A 17,181-nucleotide genomic window follows, 5' to 3' on the forward strand; every position below is an offset into this window, starting at 1 on the left:
AAGAAGGAATCTGCTTCCTCCTTGGTTGATCCCAGTGGTGTTGTAGGAATGCAGATATCAGCTCAGCATGAAAATGTTTCCATGGCTGAGAGCTGTCACAAAACGGAAGGGCACATTTTGATAGGCAGTGTGTTTCCAACCTCTGGAAGCAGAGACTGGATGGCTGCTTATCAGCCAGAGATATGGCAGGGTGGAGAGAGATGGGGGGGATATCGGAAATTCACATTGGGGTTTGAACCAGAGAAATTTGGTGTCCCACATAGTGCTGACATTCTACCACTTTATGAGTAAGATATGGAAGAACGAGTGAATATCCAGGTCTGTTTTAACTTATCTGGAGAAATGGAAACTTCGGGAGGCCAGAGAGAGGAAGTCACCTTTATCTGCCATGTAGGCGCCATATTCTTAATCACAGAGATAGACACAGTCTTAGAGACCATTAGACCTCTGTGCTCACAACCCTCTGTTTAGGCTGTGATGACTTATTATTTCATTTGTGAACATGTTTAACTCAATCGTGGGGCTTTAGACTCTACAAATGGCACTGTGCTTCCTACAACTTGTGTAGTGTAGACAATCAAGTGTGAGCTTAGATCCTTAATTGGATTTCCTTCTCTCCTGACATTTGATGGCTGTGGAAACGAGGCTCAGAGAGGTTGTGCCTTGCCTCAGGTCAAACAGCAGGTGAAGGGCTGAGCTGGGACCAGGCTGCCTGCTCCGTTCTGTTTCTAGCATTTCTTCCACACAGGCCACTCTCAGAGGTCTGCGAGTATTTGGGATGTTTCAGGACCAGTGACTGCATTTCATGAAGTTACCATCTATGGACACTCACTTCAGGACACTCTTTGCGTTTGGCCAGGGGTTTGGTGGCAAATGGCAGATTTTCCTGGATGTGAGGTTAGGTGTCTTCAGAGCCTCGCTGGAGTGCTGAGTGTTAAAGTTGGGCTAGGAGGGGCCACCAGGCTTGCTCTCTGAATCTGCAATAGTAGATCAGCAGGAACCCTGGTGAGGGACCCCACCCTCCGCCTCCTGCAGAGGTGGCCCCAGGAATGGGCCAGATCTCTGTGGATAGTATTCAAGGGGGCTTCTCAGATTCATGGGTTGGCTGGGCTGGTGTGGGGATCTCAGGGGTCAGGTTGGTGCGTGGGGCCCCCAAAGTCAGAGTCCCTGACCAGAAGCAGTGCTTGTGGTCTAGTAAATGGCAGCCGGTGACTTGGCTGGGGGTAGGGGAGTAGGCTTCTGATTGGGTGGGGCCCAGAGAGCAATGCAGAGTCCAGGGCAGAAGGCCAGTCAAGGACTGGGCTCTCTGTGTGTATGAAGGTGCAGCTTCACTGGCCCTTGGTGTGCTGGGGCTCACTCAGGACAGGCTGGATAAAGTGTGGCATGTGGAGGAACGTGGGGTACTTGCACTTTCTGAGCTGTGTGCTGCCACAGACACACTCACCCTGAGCTCTTACAGCCGCCCTGAGAGTGGACACAGCACTATGTCCCCATTTTGCAGAGCAGAAAGCTGAGGCTCCAGTTGCACAGCTGGTAAATGATCAAAGTAGGGTTAAGATAATGGTGTGAGGGTCACTACAGTCACGCTGTTTCTTTAGTGCATGCTGCGTGCCTGGACACATGCTGTGTACTCTCCATTCATTACCTGTAATCTGCACCACGACCCTATGTGGTGGGTAATAGAATTGCCATTTCAAGATTGAGATAATTGCAACTCAGTTAAGAGTCATCCAGTGTCTCAGACTCCCATGGCTAGTACGTGGCAGAGTCAAGATTTGAACCTAAGTCTCCCTGACTATGGAAGCCCACGCCTTTTCATTGTTATAGCCTCACTGGTTCTCTGGAATGAAGTTTAAGATATGCTCAAAGTTTTGTTCTCAGTGGACTGGAGGTAGGTGGGCTCAACCTGTGTTTGGTAGGTCTTTCCATGATAGGCTAGGTTATGTTGCAGTAACAACATCTCAGTAGCTTAACTAAGAAAAGACTATTTCTTGCTCACAGTACGTTCCTCGTGTGGGTCATGGCACTGTGTGGGTGGAGGTTGCTTTACTCACCAGAGTTACTGGGGGCCCAAGTGTCTGTGATTGTTGCAACAGTGGGAGGGGCATATGTGAATCACTAAGTGGCTCTTAGAGCTGGGACCTGGATATGACCTGTGCTGCTTGCACTCCTATTTCATTGGCCAGAACTAGTCATATGATCACACCGGTCCTCAAGGGGAAGGCAAGCATAATTCTCCGTGTGCCTGGAGGTGAGAAGGACTGATATATTTGGTGAACAGCATTAGTGACCACCATCGTGATTTATAGGGACCTCCATGGTAGGTGCCCAAATGGCCTTTCTTTTAAAAAAATGATGGGGTTGGGGTGTCTGGTTAGCTCAGTCATTTATTTAGGTGTAACTTTATGTTTCAGCTCAGGTCATGATCTCGCGGTTCGTGGGTTTGATCCCCACACTGGGCTCTGTGCTGATGGTGCGGAGCCTGCTTGGGAGTCTCTTTCTCTCCCTCTCTCTCTACACCCCCCCCCACCCCCATGCTTTCTCTCTCAAAATTAATTAATTAATTAAAAAAAAATGATGGAGTCCTGGCCCTTGAGCAGTCCTGGGGTAGGTCTTTGTTTTGATTTGGTTACTCCATCCCTCCCCCGCTGTTTCTCTCAGCTCTTCTAACAGGAAAGGTGACATTTTGTTCTGTCTTTAGTCAGAAATGGAGGGACTGAGTGAGAGTCGTGTGCGGCCAAGGCTCAGAAACAAGTGGTCCAAGGGGAAGGAGGCCAGAAGCTCACCACACCTCCTTCAAGCCTCTGTCTGGAAGGAAATCTGTAATTTATATTCTATAACTTCTGGGTGGTATACACCAATTCGTTCCAATACACTGCTCTTCATGTAGTGATGACTGTTTTGACATTTGGCACCATTATTTGTCATTTTCCTTGATCCATGCAGTGAATGGATCCGTAACACCACCCTTGCTTTTAAGAAAACCAAACTGTGATTCAGAGAAATTGTTACTTGAGCAACACCTCAGGAAGGGCAGGTGACCCTGCCTGGATTAGGACATTTCCTCTTTTTGGCCCTGCTCCCTTTGCTTGTCAGAGCTGGCTGCTGACCCCATCTGGCTGGCCTGCAAGGAGGGGTCCGGAGACCCTGGGTGGGCTTTGCAGGAGCTCAGTCTGCTCAACTCTGTTGCAGGGAACAGCCAACGTCTTTGAAGGAGGAAATAAATAAAGGTCATCCTTGGGAGGAAATAAATAAAGGTCATCCTTGTTGTATGTCTTAATCCCAGTGATTGTGGGAACCAGTCTCAAATTTGGTGAGAGGTTTGGTCTAGCTTCTTGCCTCCTGACCTTGATGTCAGTCCTCAGTCCTCCTTTTCTTTCTCCATTCCCTGTTACCTTCACTCCTGCAGCCATGGAGGTGGGGGACAAAGGCAAAAGGTAGCAATTTTCTGCATGGAAATTTGGTCTAGTTTGGGGGTTTAAGGAGGCACTAATAGAATGGTCATTGGATTGAGAGTTACTGCTCTAAGAATTGTTATTTAAAAATTTTAAATGGCATGATTTCTATAACTTAGTGTTAATCCTTTCAGTATTTATGGAAATATGGTAGCAGCAATGTGAAAGTTGAAAGATGAGCTTTCATAGTAACATGATTTCTGAGAAGGGAACAGTCTAGATCTGTGAACTCGATTAGGACCTTTTGGCTTCCATATTGAGCCTTTGGTTTATCTTGGAGGGGTCCCCATAACTCCCCAGTAGGCAATGCTCTGGAGAACCTGCTTGTTTATGTCTCTCTTCAAAAATCCTGTTCAACCTGTTGGGCCTGTGTGTGCTGACAGCGAGCTGATTTTAACCATTTGTAAAGCTGTCTGACCTATTGGTGACAAAGTGAATCTAACCTGGTCTAACCCCTGCTTTTTTCATGCCCCACCCCCACCCCCCACCACACCATATTTTCCTGGTGACGCAGAGCTCTAGGTGCATGGCATTGTCTGCCGGCCAGAGCTCCTTGAAGGGCCATCTGCACCATGGGAAGGTGTAGGGGTCCATAAACAAGAACTTCTGCATGCTGGTTACAAGATTATATCTTAGACTGTGGCACTCAGGGTGAGGGATGTGGCATCTTATAAATATGATGGGAGCCTCTTTTTATCTCCTGGGCATTGAGAGGACCCAGGGACACTGGGGAAAATATTCTAAGAATTTTTTAAGGAGTGGTGTAAAACAAGAATAAAGGCAAAAGCGTGTTTAAAAGTCTGTAACCTGGCACTGTTTCAGAGAAGCCCCTGAAACAGTTTTGGTGATATAATTGCATATTCCTTCCCCCCCCGCCCCTTTAAATCAGGGTGAGTGAATGGACATAGCGAAAGCCCCCAGCTGACAGGTGTGGCTCTTTTCCATTCTCTGGCTGACTGTGGGGAATTTTTCCTGAAGCTGCTGCCCTACTCTGAAGAAACTAGAAGAAAGTAGCAGAGGTCATGGGCAGGGATTGAAAGCTGGATACTACTTCTGGTTGTGTGACTTTTGGCTACCGAACCTTAATATGTAGCTGTCATGGGTTGATTTCTTACCCTGTGCCCGGAGCACTGCTCCATGCTCAGTACAATGTCTCTCTTAATGATTAGAACAACAGGAAGACCAAGGCTTAGAGATGAACAAGCAGGGCTGAGTCAGATCGGCTTACTCCAAGGCTTTTTTTGTTTGTTTTTATTAAGGTAACATTCACCTAACATAAAATTCACTATTTTTAGTATTTTAAAGTATACAATTCTTGGGGCGCCTGGGTGGCGCAGTCGGTTAAGCGTCCGACTTCAGCCAGGTCACGATCTCGCGGTCCATGAGTTCTAGCCCCGCGTCAGGCTCTGGGCTGATGGCTCAGAGCCTGGAGCCTGTTTCCGATTCTGTGTCTCCCTCTCTCTCTGCCCCTCCCCCGTTCATGCTCTGTCTCTCTCTGTCCCAAAAATAAATAAACGTTGAAAAAAAAATTAAAAAAAAAAAAGTATACAATTCTTAGTGTTTATGTATTCATAAGGTTGGGTAGCCGTTACCACTTTTCAAGTCCAAAACATGTCCATCGCCCCCAAATGAAGCCCCTTACATCCAAATTCCTTCCTTCCCTGGTCCCTGGGCAACCCCTAGTCTACTCTTTGTCTCTGGATTTGCCTGTTGTGAACGTTTCATATAGAAATGTTGTATATTCATTCTAGTTTCAGTAGGATCATACCATATATCAGAGTCTGAGCAGGTAGCTTCTTGGGAAAATCACCTGACCTATTTAGGTGCAGAGTATTTTTATCTTAGGTGTTTTTATCCCTATCTTGGGTATCTCTTTTATCATTATTTTGTGGCTTAAATGAGAACCTCTGTAAAATGCATTCTCTAAGCAAGTGTGAGGTGTTTTATTAGTATAACTTTTGTTTTGGACCTGTGTCTAAATTACAGGCCATTCGGAGAGCAAATCTTGCTGGTTTCTTAACTACTTAAAGGGAATTATATTGATTTATTTCACAAGGACATGGTGAAGAAAACCAATGATGTTTTTAACCTATGTAACCATGGAGTTACTTAGGGAAAACTGGCTAATTGAATATGTTGAAAAGGGGGTATGTTTCAGGTGGTTTGGTGAGCAGAAAAACTACCACCAGAGCAGTGAACAAACCAGGATGTAAACAGAATCTTCGGTAAGCATAATACATTTAAACTGACTTTTAAGGCAAGTTAGTGACACTTTGTTTTGCTCACTGGCCAGAAGTTTCCCGTTTTTGGATATGGTCCTCACTTCTAGATGCCAGTTAAGGGACACTGATAAAAAGGATCTGAGATTAGGGGACAGCATTTGAAAATGAAAATTGAAGCATGATGTTAAAGAGTAAAACTTCTGGAATTCTTTAATCCCATGATTGCTGACTATTGCCCCAGTTTCTTCAAGTTCATTACAGAATCCCAGACTGTGAGAGCTGGCAGGGACACTGAAATTGGCTAGACCATTTCATGAACAGAGGAGCAAACTGAAGGCAGACAAAGTTAAATGACTTGCCCGAAGTCCTCATGCGGTGTATTATTAGCAGAGTCTGGCCCAGAATCCACATCTCCTACCCACTGTTCTCGGCATTGGAATCAACTCTTCCTTGGAAATATTTGGGGGTTTGGTAACGAGTACCCTCCAGTTCTTTGCTGTTTCCTTTGCCACATTGATTCCGTCTCGCTCGTGCCCTGCTCCCTTGCCAAAACACAGACCGACACAGCTTACTGAGCAGTCCATCTGCGTGACCGATTCAGTTCTGAACTGCAAATATGCTGGGGAAGAACGGTGTTGGCATTTGGAAAATAGAGTGAGAGAAGTTTTGGAAGTTCTGATGTCGCTTTTAGAGAAGGGGTTTAAAAAATGATGTTTTTCCATGGCTCAACCCCACCGTGACCAAAAATGGTAAGTAGGCAGAGTCAGAGGAGGAAGGGAAACCCCATCACTTTACATTAGTGCAAGGGTGTCAGCTTTTTCAAGCTCTACTATCTCTTAGCTTTTTTTTTTTTTTTTTAATTTTCTGACCTACTTAGAGCTATTACACTTTCTTTAATGATGTGAATGGAGCTCGGAGAGGTCAGAGGTTTGCATAGGTCACAGTGTGGGCTGGCTGCAAAGCCTGTGCTAGTGTCCAAGTCCCATGACACCCAATCCCAGGCACTGGGAGTCATATCAAGAAACACAGAGGACTTGAAGAGTTGGGGCTTGAGTTGTGAGCCTCTGCAGGAAGGCCCTGAGATCGGGCAGCCTCTCCTCAAAGTCAGACCCACAGCCCAGCATCACTGGCATCAACTGGAAGTTTGTTAGAAATGGTTAGTTGGGGCCCTGCTCCAGGCTTCCTGAGCCACGGTGAGCATTGAACAAGATCCCCAGGTGAGTCCTGTGCTCAACACAGTGTGAGAAGTCCTGGCTTGGAGGCTTTAGGCCAGTGAAATTCCCAGCCAGCTAGGGAAAGAGATGAAGTGAGTGGCTTACAACTACATTGTATGCTGTTTCTTTTCCTAAACTGTTTCCTGTTGTTCAGGTGAGGGGGACGCTGAGGACCCCATGCAGGGGACCTGGTTCTCTACACATTCACAGTGAGAAAGGGACTCTTTATTTGTGACCCAGGTCCTCACTGTGGAAATGAAAGTGGACGTCTACAGCTGTGATGGTTGAAAAGGCGGTAACCTCCCAGCCGATGACCTGACCTAGGGGACACTTTGGGTACCGGTCAGCTGAGCTCGTGCAGCCTCAACACAAGGGTGGGGGTGGCCAGTGACGTGGAACCGACAAAGCAACATTCCATTCCCTGGACTCCTGGCCTCCACGCCTCAGCTGTTTTCACTCATTCAGCAAAAAAGGGAGACAGAAAAGAAACAAAAGCTGGCTCTGACCGAGGCCTTGTTAATTAGTAAAGCCTGATATGTCCATGTGTTGGGTCTGTACTAGGGCAAGCCAGGAGGGCCTTGTCCTAGGCTACTTGTTACCCAACAGGAGCAAACCTGTCCGTCCGAGGTGTCTGTGCTCCTGCAAGGAAAGTGCATCAGCAGCTTTGGGTCAAAAAAATACTCACGCGTGGCTTTTTCTGCTACCGTTTGGGAATTTTGTGCTTGTTGTGGATAAAAGTTTCCTGTGGCCCCAGGAGACACTGTGAGCATTTCTAAATGTGAACGTTAAGTCATGAAAATGTGCCAGCTGATAAGCAAGTCAGTATTTGCAGTGAATGGTGGTACCTGGCAAAGACTGGGATTTTGCGCTTTTTTTTTCCTTGTGATACAGGTGTGTATTCTCTCCTCTTCTTTTAAATAGTAATTGGAGCATATGGTTAAAAGTCAACTATTTTAGAAGTAGTGGAAATATAGCAATTTAACACATTGAAACATGCTGTTTGTCTGTTTTGGAAATTTTTTTTTAGTTGCCATCAATTTAGCAGACCATCCTCAGTTGGGAAATGAGGCTAAATTTTTAATGAATTAGCCAACCAAGAAACCTGATTTGCCCTTGGACTAATAAGAAGGAGGTCATCTAATTTGTGCAGTGCAGTTGTCCTGGAAAGACCGTTAGAGGATCTTGACTCTCTCTTTGGAGCAATGTAGGGTTGATATTTAGCTGGCAAAAATGTGCAGGCTGCAGTTTGAAACCACGTGTGGGGATTTAGAACCACAGCAGATGAACTGTGCCGAGCCCTACCCTTTGGAAAACATGTGTGGGTTTTGTTGGCTTGGTAGTCATGTCAGTAGTGAGGACTCTTGTCCAGATATTTACAACAGTGTAGTAAGTAGGTAACTTCATCCACCTTTTACAAGTGAGGAAAGGAAGGCCCTACGAAGCCAGGCCCAGCGAAAGATGCTGCAAACAGCCGTAGCCTGGGTTTGAGTCTGATGTGGTTGACTGACCATAGAGCCCTCTGCTCCCTCCTCTACACTGTTAGATACACATTTTTAGAGTTAAAACTGAGGATTCCATTCTTGAGATGATTTATGTCTGTGTTGCTCGGGTTGAGATCTGTGTGCATGTGCCAGGTGGGTGAGGGGGAGAGCGCTTGGAACGGCTGCAGGGGAGAAGTGGTGCCTCGTCCAGAACACCAAGGGCTCAGTGTCTTATAAAATGAGAACATGGAGTAGGATGAAAAATATTGTGGAGTCGAATGCGAATGTACTTGTAATTTTGTATTGGTAATTTTGATGGAAAAACCCAAACCTTGAAAGGGAGTTCTTTGCAGCCCCTTGGCCACCTCCCATCAGCCCACATTGGACTTCTCTTCCTACAGGTTGCTGGGTGGAAATTTTGGAGACATGCTCATATAAGTGCAAGTCCTGGGCCATCTGGGCCTTTTCCACTCTCCCACCTATATGTGGTGAAAAGGAATTTCTTAACTATGTGAGCCCGCGTGGGAGATTTCGTTGGCGCTGTGCTCTGTTTGTACAGCTGCTCCCCAGGCTCCAGGCTCTGCTGTCTTCCATGGCCCAGAAGTATCTGTGAATGTGCTGTGGAAGGGTTTCTAGAGGCCGGAGGAGGAGAGAACTGGTCTGGGGAGGTGGTTGTCCTCCAAGTGCCTGTGGCCGTTGATCGTCTTTTCAAAGAAAATGTGTATTTATTTAAAAACATGTAATCTCTCCTAAATTTCCACTGTTCAGAAATCAAGACTTACAAGAAGGTTTGCAAGGGAATACGTTCCTCTCCTCCTTTCCATAACTCTGCCTCCCTTCCTCACAGCCAGCCAGTGTTGCCAGTTTCTTGTGTAGCCGGGTAATTACATACTTAACTCCCATTACCTTCCTTTTACACAAACTTTGCTCTTGTGTGTACTGTTCTGTCCCTTCCATTTTCCTTGCTTTCTTGTTACTTTATTTTTCCAGCTGCTCAGGTTATCACTGAACTGATAGAACTTATTTAACAAGTGCCCCATCAGTTGGTACTTAGTTCATTTCAATCTTTTGCTCATATAATGCTGCAATTAATAATCCTGTTTGTATTGTCATTTTGCACACCTGTAGGATAAAGTGCTAGAAGAGAAGTTGCAGGGTCACAGGGGAATGTACTTTATAATTTTGACTGATACTACAAAATTGCCCCCCTAGGAGCTCATACCAGTTTCTAGCTGCCCCCCAGCAGTGTGTGTGTTGTTTCTGTTGACTACTTATGCCTGCTTGCGTGAATAGAATAGTAGTTAAAATATTAAAAAGCAAGTTTATGCAATTCTTTTAAAATAGATATCACATAGGTGATAATGATGTGGCTAAAGGAATCGTTAGAAACTGTGTGGTCTTTACTTTTATATATGATGCAGTAGTCTCTCTAATCTTGTTATGACATACAGGACTTAAGATCAAAGAATCACCTAAACATCAAAACACAACACAAGGTCCTTTATCTAGTATGGTTCCAGTAACTTCAGTGAGGTCAGCAGTACTTTGTCTCCAGTGATCTCTGCATAGGTCCTTACCAGCTCTGGGCTCAGTAGAGTTCTGCCTTTGCCAACATTCCTGAGATACAAACTTAAGCATTTGGAAAAGACACATAGATCAAAGTTCAGAGTTGGAAGGGGGGCTTTTGGAGGTCCTCTAGACCAATTTCATTTTCTTCACTGGGAAGTCGTGTAGAAGAACTTGCATGTAAGACCTGCCTTGAACAAAAGGATATGCAGGGAATTAGGTATGGTTTCAGGAAAAGGAAGTTTGAGTCCTATGGGCTTGATATAACATAGGGGACTGTGTGTGTGGGCAGGGACAGGGATGGGTTCCGGAAAGGTTTACCAACAGAGGCTTAAGGTAAATTTTTTTTGTAAATATACTATGGTCTGCCACACTATGAAGACAGGAGAAAAACATACTTTACAGATAGTCAAAACAAGACTAAGTGTCTCCACCCATTCAGGCTCCCTGGAGTCCCACTCAGCTTGTGTTACTGAAAGCTAGGACTGGAGCAGACCCCTGCCAGCCAGCCATAAACCGAGTGATTAACTTGCCTGGCTTCCCTGCAAGTAAGTTCTCAGAACTCAGGATGTGCCTCCACCGCTTGCAGACAGAATACCAAGTCCTAAACATCACACCACAACAAAGCGTCCTTTATCTAGCAGGTCAGGACGCCAGTTAGTTCTGAATTCAGGTTCAGCGAGATCTGGTTGTCAGTGGTCTTGTTCTTGATGAGATTTCTGGGTGAACAAAGGAGCATTGACTGCATGAGTGCGTTCTTTGCTTTACCAGATTTAGGCAGGTATCTCCAGCCTGCTCTTTCCTCTCACTTGTGCCTCGGCCGACCTCAGACCACTGAGGTAAACCCCTCATCTCTCCTCTCCATCCCAACTCCACATCCAAGTTGCCTTTGTCTTTTGTTCCTCTTTGAATTGGCTGTGTTGAGATATAATTTGTATGACATATGATTCACCTGTTTAAAGTGCACGATCCAGTAGTTTTTAGTGTGTGCCTAGAGTTGTACATCCAACACGACTGTCAATTTCAGGGAACATTTTCATCACCCTCAGCCCCAATCAACCACTGATCTACTTTCTGTCTCTATAGATTTGCCTAGTGTGGGCATGTTGTATAAATGTCAGCATGTGGGCTTTTGTGACTGGCTGCTTTCACTTAGCATAATGTTGTTCAATATTCATCCATGTTGTAGCATGGCTCAGTACGTCATTCGTTTTGGAGCCAGTGCATGGTATGGATACACCCCATTTTGTTTGCCCATTCATCAGTTGATGGACAGCTAGGTTGTTTCCACTCTTGGGCTATCAAGAATAATGTTGCTCTGAGGTTTTGTGCAAGTTTTTGTGTGGCCGTAGGTTTTCATTTCCCTTAGGTATAAACTTAAGGGTGGAATCTCTGGGTCGTATAACTCTGTTCACCATTTTAAGGAACTCCGAAACTGTTTTCCAAAGTGGCTGTACCATTTCACATTCCCACTAGCAATGTATAAGGGTTCCAGTTTCTCTCCAGCCTCCCCAACAGTGGCTATCATCTGTCTTTCTGATGATAGCCATTCTAGTGAGTGTGAAGTGGCACCTCGTTGTGGTTTTGATTTGCGTTTCCCTGATAACTAATGATGTCGAGCATCTTTTTATGTGCTTATAGGACTTTTGTAGACCTTCTTTGGAAGGAGGTCCACTCAGATCCTTTGCCTATTTTTAAATTGGGTTATGTATCTTGTTATTATTGAGCTGAAGAATTTTTTTTTTTTTTAATTTTTTTTTTCAACGTTTTTTATTTATTTTTGGGACAGAGAGAGACAGAGCATGAACGGGGGAGGGGCAGAGAGAGAGGGAGACACAGAATCGGAAACAGGCTCCAGGCTCCGAGCCATCAGCCCAGAGCCTGATGCGGGGCTCGAACTCACAGACCGCGAGATCGTGACCTGGCTGAAGTCGGACGCTTAACCGACTGCGCCACCCAGGCGCCCCAAGAATTTTTTATATATTCTAGATATGGGTCCATTATCAGATACATGCTTTATAACTATGTTCTTTCATTCTGTGGGTTGTCTTTTCACCTTCTTGATGGTATCATTGGCAACACCAAAGTGTTTAGTTTAGATGAAGTCCAGTTTACCTAGTTTTGTTGTTGTTGTTACTTGTGCTTTTCATGTTGCATCTAAAACTCTGCCTAACCAAGGTGACAAATATTTATTACTCCTGTTTTCTTTTAAGAATTTTGTTTTTGAAATCTTACATTTAGGTCTGTGATCCATTTTGAGTTCTTTTGTGTGTACTATGTCAGGAATAGGTGTGAATTATGTAAGGAACGGGTGTGAAATCATCTCTTTGCATGTGAGTACCCATTTGTCCCAGTACCCTTTGTTGAAGACTGTTCTTTGCCCATTGAATTTTCTTGGTGCCCTCATTGAAAATCAGTTAACTGTAAATGTTGGGTTTATTTTGGGGGTCTCAATTCTATTGCATTGTATATGTATCCTTATGCCAGTGCCACACTGTCCTGATAACTGTCTCTTTGTAGTCTCATGTTTATTGGGAAAGTTAGGGCAGGAATGAGCAGTCTAGACTTTTCTTTCTCCTTCCCCATCTGGCCAGTTATTGGATTCTTTGGTTCCTTCCTCAGGCTTTCAACCACACTTTATTTCTCCTTGTTCATCTTGCTGGTTTCAGTAGGAGAGGATACCCACGTAGTCCTGAGAAGTCCCAGCTGTTGGGCACTTTACTTTTCTCCTTAGCATTGCAAGCTAACCATGTTCTGACTCAGTAGCTTGGCTGTGATGGCCTTTCCAAGATGTATGGAATTAAACTTTTGGGTTGTGAAAAGATGCTTTGGTTTCTGAAATGCTGTAATTGGTTCAGTGCAGGCTAATACAGCTTATTGTACTGTTACAAGATTTAAAGATATTTCTGTAAGGCTACGCAAGTAAGCAAGCAATTCTGGCAGATAGTTCTCCCAAGTGGGCCATGACATAGCCTTCGAAGCCACAGCTTGCCCTCCCTGGGCCTTCCATTCCTTGCAGGCATCTGCAGCGCTGTGTTGTGAGCACTAGATTTGCTGACATTGGCGTCTTTGTAGTAGTGGAGAGATGGAAGGCAAGAGATCTTCTGGGAGAAGTGGAATTCTGGACAAGGCCACTTATCATCACTTTGTGTTGCTGAGCCAAAAAAGAAAAAGCCCATGCAACATCTGGAACTAACAGTAACCACGCTGTAATTGTCACCATGCCTTTCTGTTATGAATTTTGTGCAGCACGAGCTCATTTTCAGAAGATCGTGCCTAGAGCTTGCACCAGGAGCTGTATCATAATTTAAGTGAATTTTAATTTCCATTTTGTATTGGACATTAAAAAAAAATCTATAAACAGAAAGCATCCTTCATCCAGAACTCCTGTTAAGGGGCCCTGCACGTGGTGAGAGGTCAGGGCCATAAACTCAGCAGAAGGCAGTGGTTACAAGAACAGGTTCTGGATTCAGTCTGCCCGAATGCACTTCCTCCTAAGTGAACTTGGACAAGTTCCTTATCTACCCAAGTCTCAGTTTCTTTGTCTGTAAAATAGTGATAATAATACCCACCTCCTAGAGCTGTTAAAAGCTTGAAATCCCATGTCAAAGACTTAATACAGGCAAGGGTTGACAACATTTTTCTGTGAAGAGCTAGGTGGTAAATATCGTAGGTTTGCAGCATCAGAGGCCTTTCCTTCAGGCATCTGCCACTCACTCTGCTGTTGTAACCTGAAAGCTGCCATAGACTGTGTGCTCACCAGTGGGCGTGGCGGTGCTCCAATAACACTTTATGTTTAATAACAGGTGGCATGCTGGATTTGGCCTCCAGGCTATAGCGTGTCGTTCCCCGGCTTAGCACGGTGCCTGGCACATAGAGGGTTTTTAATAAATGTCCTCCCTGCTCCAAGCTGGGGACTGCCCTTGACAGTGGGTCCCATGTTCACTTGCTACATGTTTTTAACAGAATGTTGAGGTCCTAGCCAGTCGGAGCAACACTTCAGAGCAGAGCCAGCTGGGGGCTGAAATGCATGTGAAGGCACTGCAGGAGGAGAATGAGAAGCTGCGCAGAAGCATCGAAGAGCTGGAGCAGAGTGTCGCTCGGCTTCAGAGGCAGATTGCTGACATGAAATGCGACGAGGCCAAAGCAAAGGAAATGCTCAAGAAGTGCGAGGTAAGGCTCGCTGGGCCCCAAGCCCGGGTTTGGCAGCTGCGGAAACTTCTTTTCTCCTGTGTCAGTGGTTTCGGAAGTGCAAGGGGATTTATTAGCATAATTCAGTAGGAAAGGTGGAGGCAGTCGTGAATAAGTCCTCTCTGCAAGCTACTTTTCTTGTTCCCTGTGGGTGGTGAACATGGGAGACGGGCTTCGCCGAAGGTCAGGGCTGATGAAGTCAGGGTCCCCACTCACCCAGACATCAGGCACACTCAACCTTTTGACACTGAACAGAGGATTTTAAATGTCTGAAAGGCCATCCTAATACCACCATTGGACCCGGTCACTCATGACTATGTTTTCTTTTTGAACACTTAGTTGATGGATTTTGAAGTTGCACAGTTTTTAACAAACCAACAGTCTGGTTTGCCAGATATCTAGAAGCGGGAGGCTCTTGCCAAGAGACATGTTACCAATGGCAGTGAGAGCTGGCACTGAAAATAAAAGAGAGGACAGGGGCACCTGGGTGGCTCAGTCAGTTAAGCATCTGACTCCTGGTTTCGGCTCAGGTCATGATCTCGCGGTTGGTGAGTTCGAGCTCTAAATAAATGAACTTAAAAAAAGTAAAAGAGAGGACAAAAGAAATGTAAAGGGAGATGTATTCCAACAGGAGCTTCCAAAATGGTCATTTGTCAGAATCAGCTGGAAGCCTTTTCCAAAACTCTGTGTGCCTGCGTCCATTCAATACCTGCTGTTTCTGAAGCTCCAAGGGTGAGGCCTGATATTTGTATTTTCAGTCAAATGATTCGGATATTCACATCTGGCTAAGCAGGTAACCACAGATGGTTACACACATCTAAGAAATAACTGTTGTGGGGCAGCTGGGTGGCTCAGTCAGTTAAGCAACCAACTTCAGCTTGGGTCATGATCTCACCATTTGTGGGTTCAAGCCCCGCGTCGGGCCCTGTGCTGACAGTTCAGAGCTTGGGTCCTCCTTCAGATTCTGTGTCTCCTGTCTCTGCTCCCCCCCTGCTCAGGATGTGCCTCTTTTCTCTCTCTCAAAAATAAATAAATATTAAAAAACAAAACAAAACAAACATAACTGTCATGAGCTACCGCGGGCCTGTGGCTGGCACATTGTGACCACAGCCACTGCTAGCTGTGTCTTCAGATGTCTCTTGTGTTCCTTCCATGCCACTGAGTCAACTTTATAGGCATAGCACACATCTAAATGCACACTGACCCTGTTTCATCGTAGAGAGAAGCCCAACAATTAGAGGAGGCCCTTGTGCATGCAAGAAAGGAAGAAAGAGAATCCACATCAGCCAGAAGGACCCTGGAGAATGAGCTGGAAGATGCTCAGGTAAACACAGAGCTGTTGTCTTTATTCCTCATACAGGAAGCCTGAGAAGCAAAATTGAAGAGGCCTGTACAGACTGCCATTGGTCCCCTCCACTCTCCGACAGCCTCGAGTGGGTAGAGGCCAGGGATGCTACCTAACATCCTTGCAAAGCAGAGGACGACCCCCACAACAACGAATTATCTGGCTGAGGTTGAGAAACCTCGGTATAAACATTAAAGAACTTGACAGCTTTCCACAGATAAAATATGAATTGTGTGAGAAGGCCGGCGGGATTGGTCCCCAAGGCAGTGTGGAGTCAGCTCTCTGGCAGAAGTCAATTTCCTTTCTCCTTTGGGCAAATAGACTCCATAGAGTACAGTCCTTCAGGATGACTATTAAAAGGAGCAGGAGGAAGTCCGCTTTTTTGAAACGAGATAGCTATCTGTATTCAAAATCAGTAGATTCTTAGAAAATTAGGTTTTCCCATTTGAAGGTTAGAAAGATAGGTGGAAGTACATTCTAAAAAAAAACAAACAAAGAACCAAAGCCTGCACTAAAGTTCTAAAATGACTTTGCACAGCGACCTCAGTGTGAACCAGATACGTCCTTTACCTGCTCTCGGGTTTTAACGAACCGGCACCAAGGGTTCCTCAGGCAGTTTCTGAGGATTCAAAAGCCAGTGATTTTGAGCAGTTTGTCAAAAAGGAGATTGTTAACGTTTTCCATTGGGACCCACTTGTCAACGAGGGTAGGTGGGGAAGGGGCATATGAAAAGTGACAAACCAGTCAGGGTTCAGATTTATAAATCTGCCTGATGCCTCATTGCAGCTTTCCTTTCCATATACAGCTCCCCCTCTCAGGGGGCAGAGAGGAACCTGCTGTAACTAGGATTCACTGAGGTCAGCCGTCACCCCCAGATCAGTGGTCTGTGCCTTCTCTCCAGCCTTGCACAGAGACTGTGTTTTTGCAAACAGTAAAGCCCTCTTTTCTTCTGAGTCTGGTGTCTGACTCTCCTCACCGTGGCCTTGTTTCTTTCAGTTGAGATCTTTGTTACAAACCCTTGTTAGGTTAATTTTGCATGCAATACAGATTCACCGTGCTGCTGTTAAAGGCCTGTGCTGACTACACACCTGACCCCGAAGCACAGGGTGCGAATCTGTGAGCTGGTTGGGGACGGGAAGAGAGAAAAAGCATATTTTCTCTACAGGGTCAAAAATCTGCACCTTCGTGTCCTGTCGTATCCACCCTGAATGCTGGGTGCAGCTGTTACAGGCTCCTGTCTTTCTCATCTTTGGGTCAAACCATTAAGTTTCACAGCTGTGAATCTGCAGCTCAGGGTTAATTCGCAGAGAGAGCAGATGATAGCCTCGGGGCCTAAAGATCTTCTTGTAATCCCCACCCACCCCAACCTCCAGATCTCTGGCCTTGCCTTGGAAATTCTCCCTGACGTGTTGCTTTTGTTCAGGCCTGTTTCCCCAGCGGCGTTGGGACGGTGGGAACTGGAAATGGCAGGCGCGGCCGGTGCGCCACCTGGCAAATGCTCAGAAAGGCCCAACAGTCTCACCTTCCTTATCTCAGCTGGTCTCAGAAGCAAAGTGCGCCATCACTTTGTTTTCTCTAAAACCAGGAACCAGACATCCAGCTCCTGTGGTTCTGTGACTTTGTGCACGCCTCTCTTCCCTAAGTTGGCAACAGAAAGGGAACTTACCCTTCAAGGAAGAGGAAAGAGTAACTGGGTTCCCCCCCCAC

General features: G+C 45.7%; 1 protein-coding gene across 4 annotated transcripts in view; it reads left to right on the plus strand.

Annotated features, from left to right (window-relative positions):
- Positions 1–17,181, plus strand: part of CGNL1 (cingulin like 1) — a 157,630-nt gene that overhangs the window by 112,210 nt on the left and 28,239 nt on the right. For all 4 annotated transcript variants that reach the window (XM_086710782.1, XM_086710783.1, XM_086710785.1 and 1 more), the window contains exons 9-10: positions 13,905–14,111; positions 15,349–15,453. In XM_086710782.1, the coding sequence (XP_086566908.1) occupies positions 13,905–14,111; positions 15,349–15,453 (312 nt within the window). The remainder of the gene's footprint in view (positions 1–13,904; positions 14,112–15,348; positions 15,454–17,181) is intronic.

The sequence above is a fragment of the Puma concolor genome, chromosome B3 (assembly GCF_028749965.1).
Source record: "Puma concolor isolate L17-30 chromosome B3, mPumCon1.1.hap2, whole genome shotgun sequence".
NCBI lineage: Eukaryota > Metazoa > Chordata > Mammalia > Carnivora > Felidae > Puma > Puma concolor.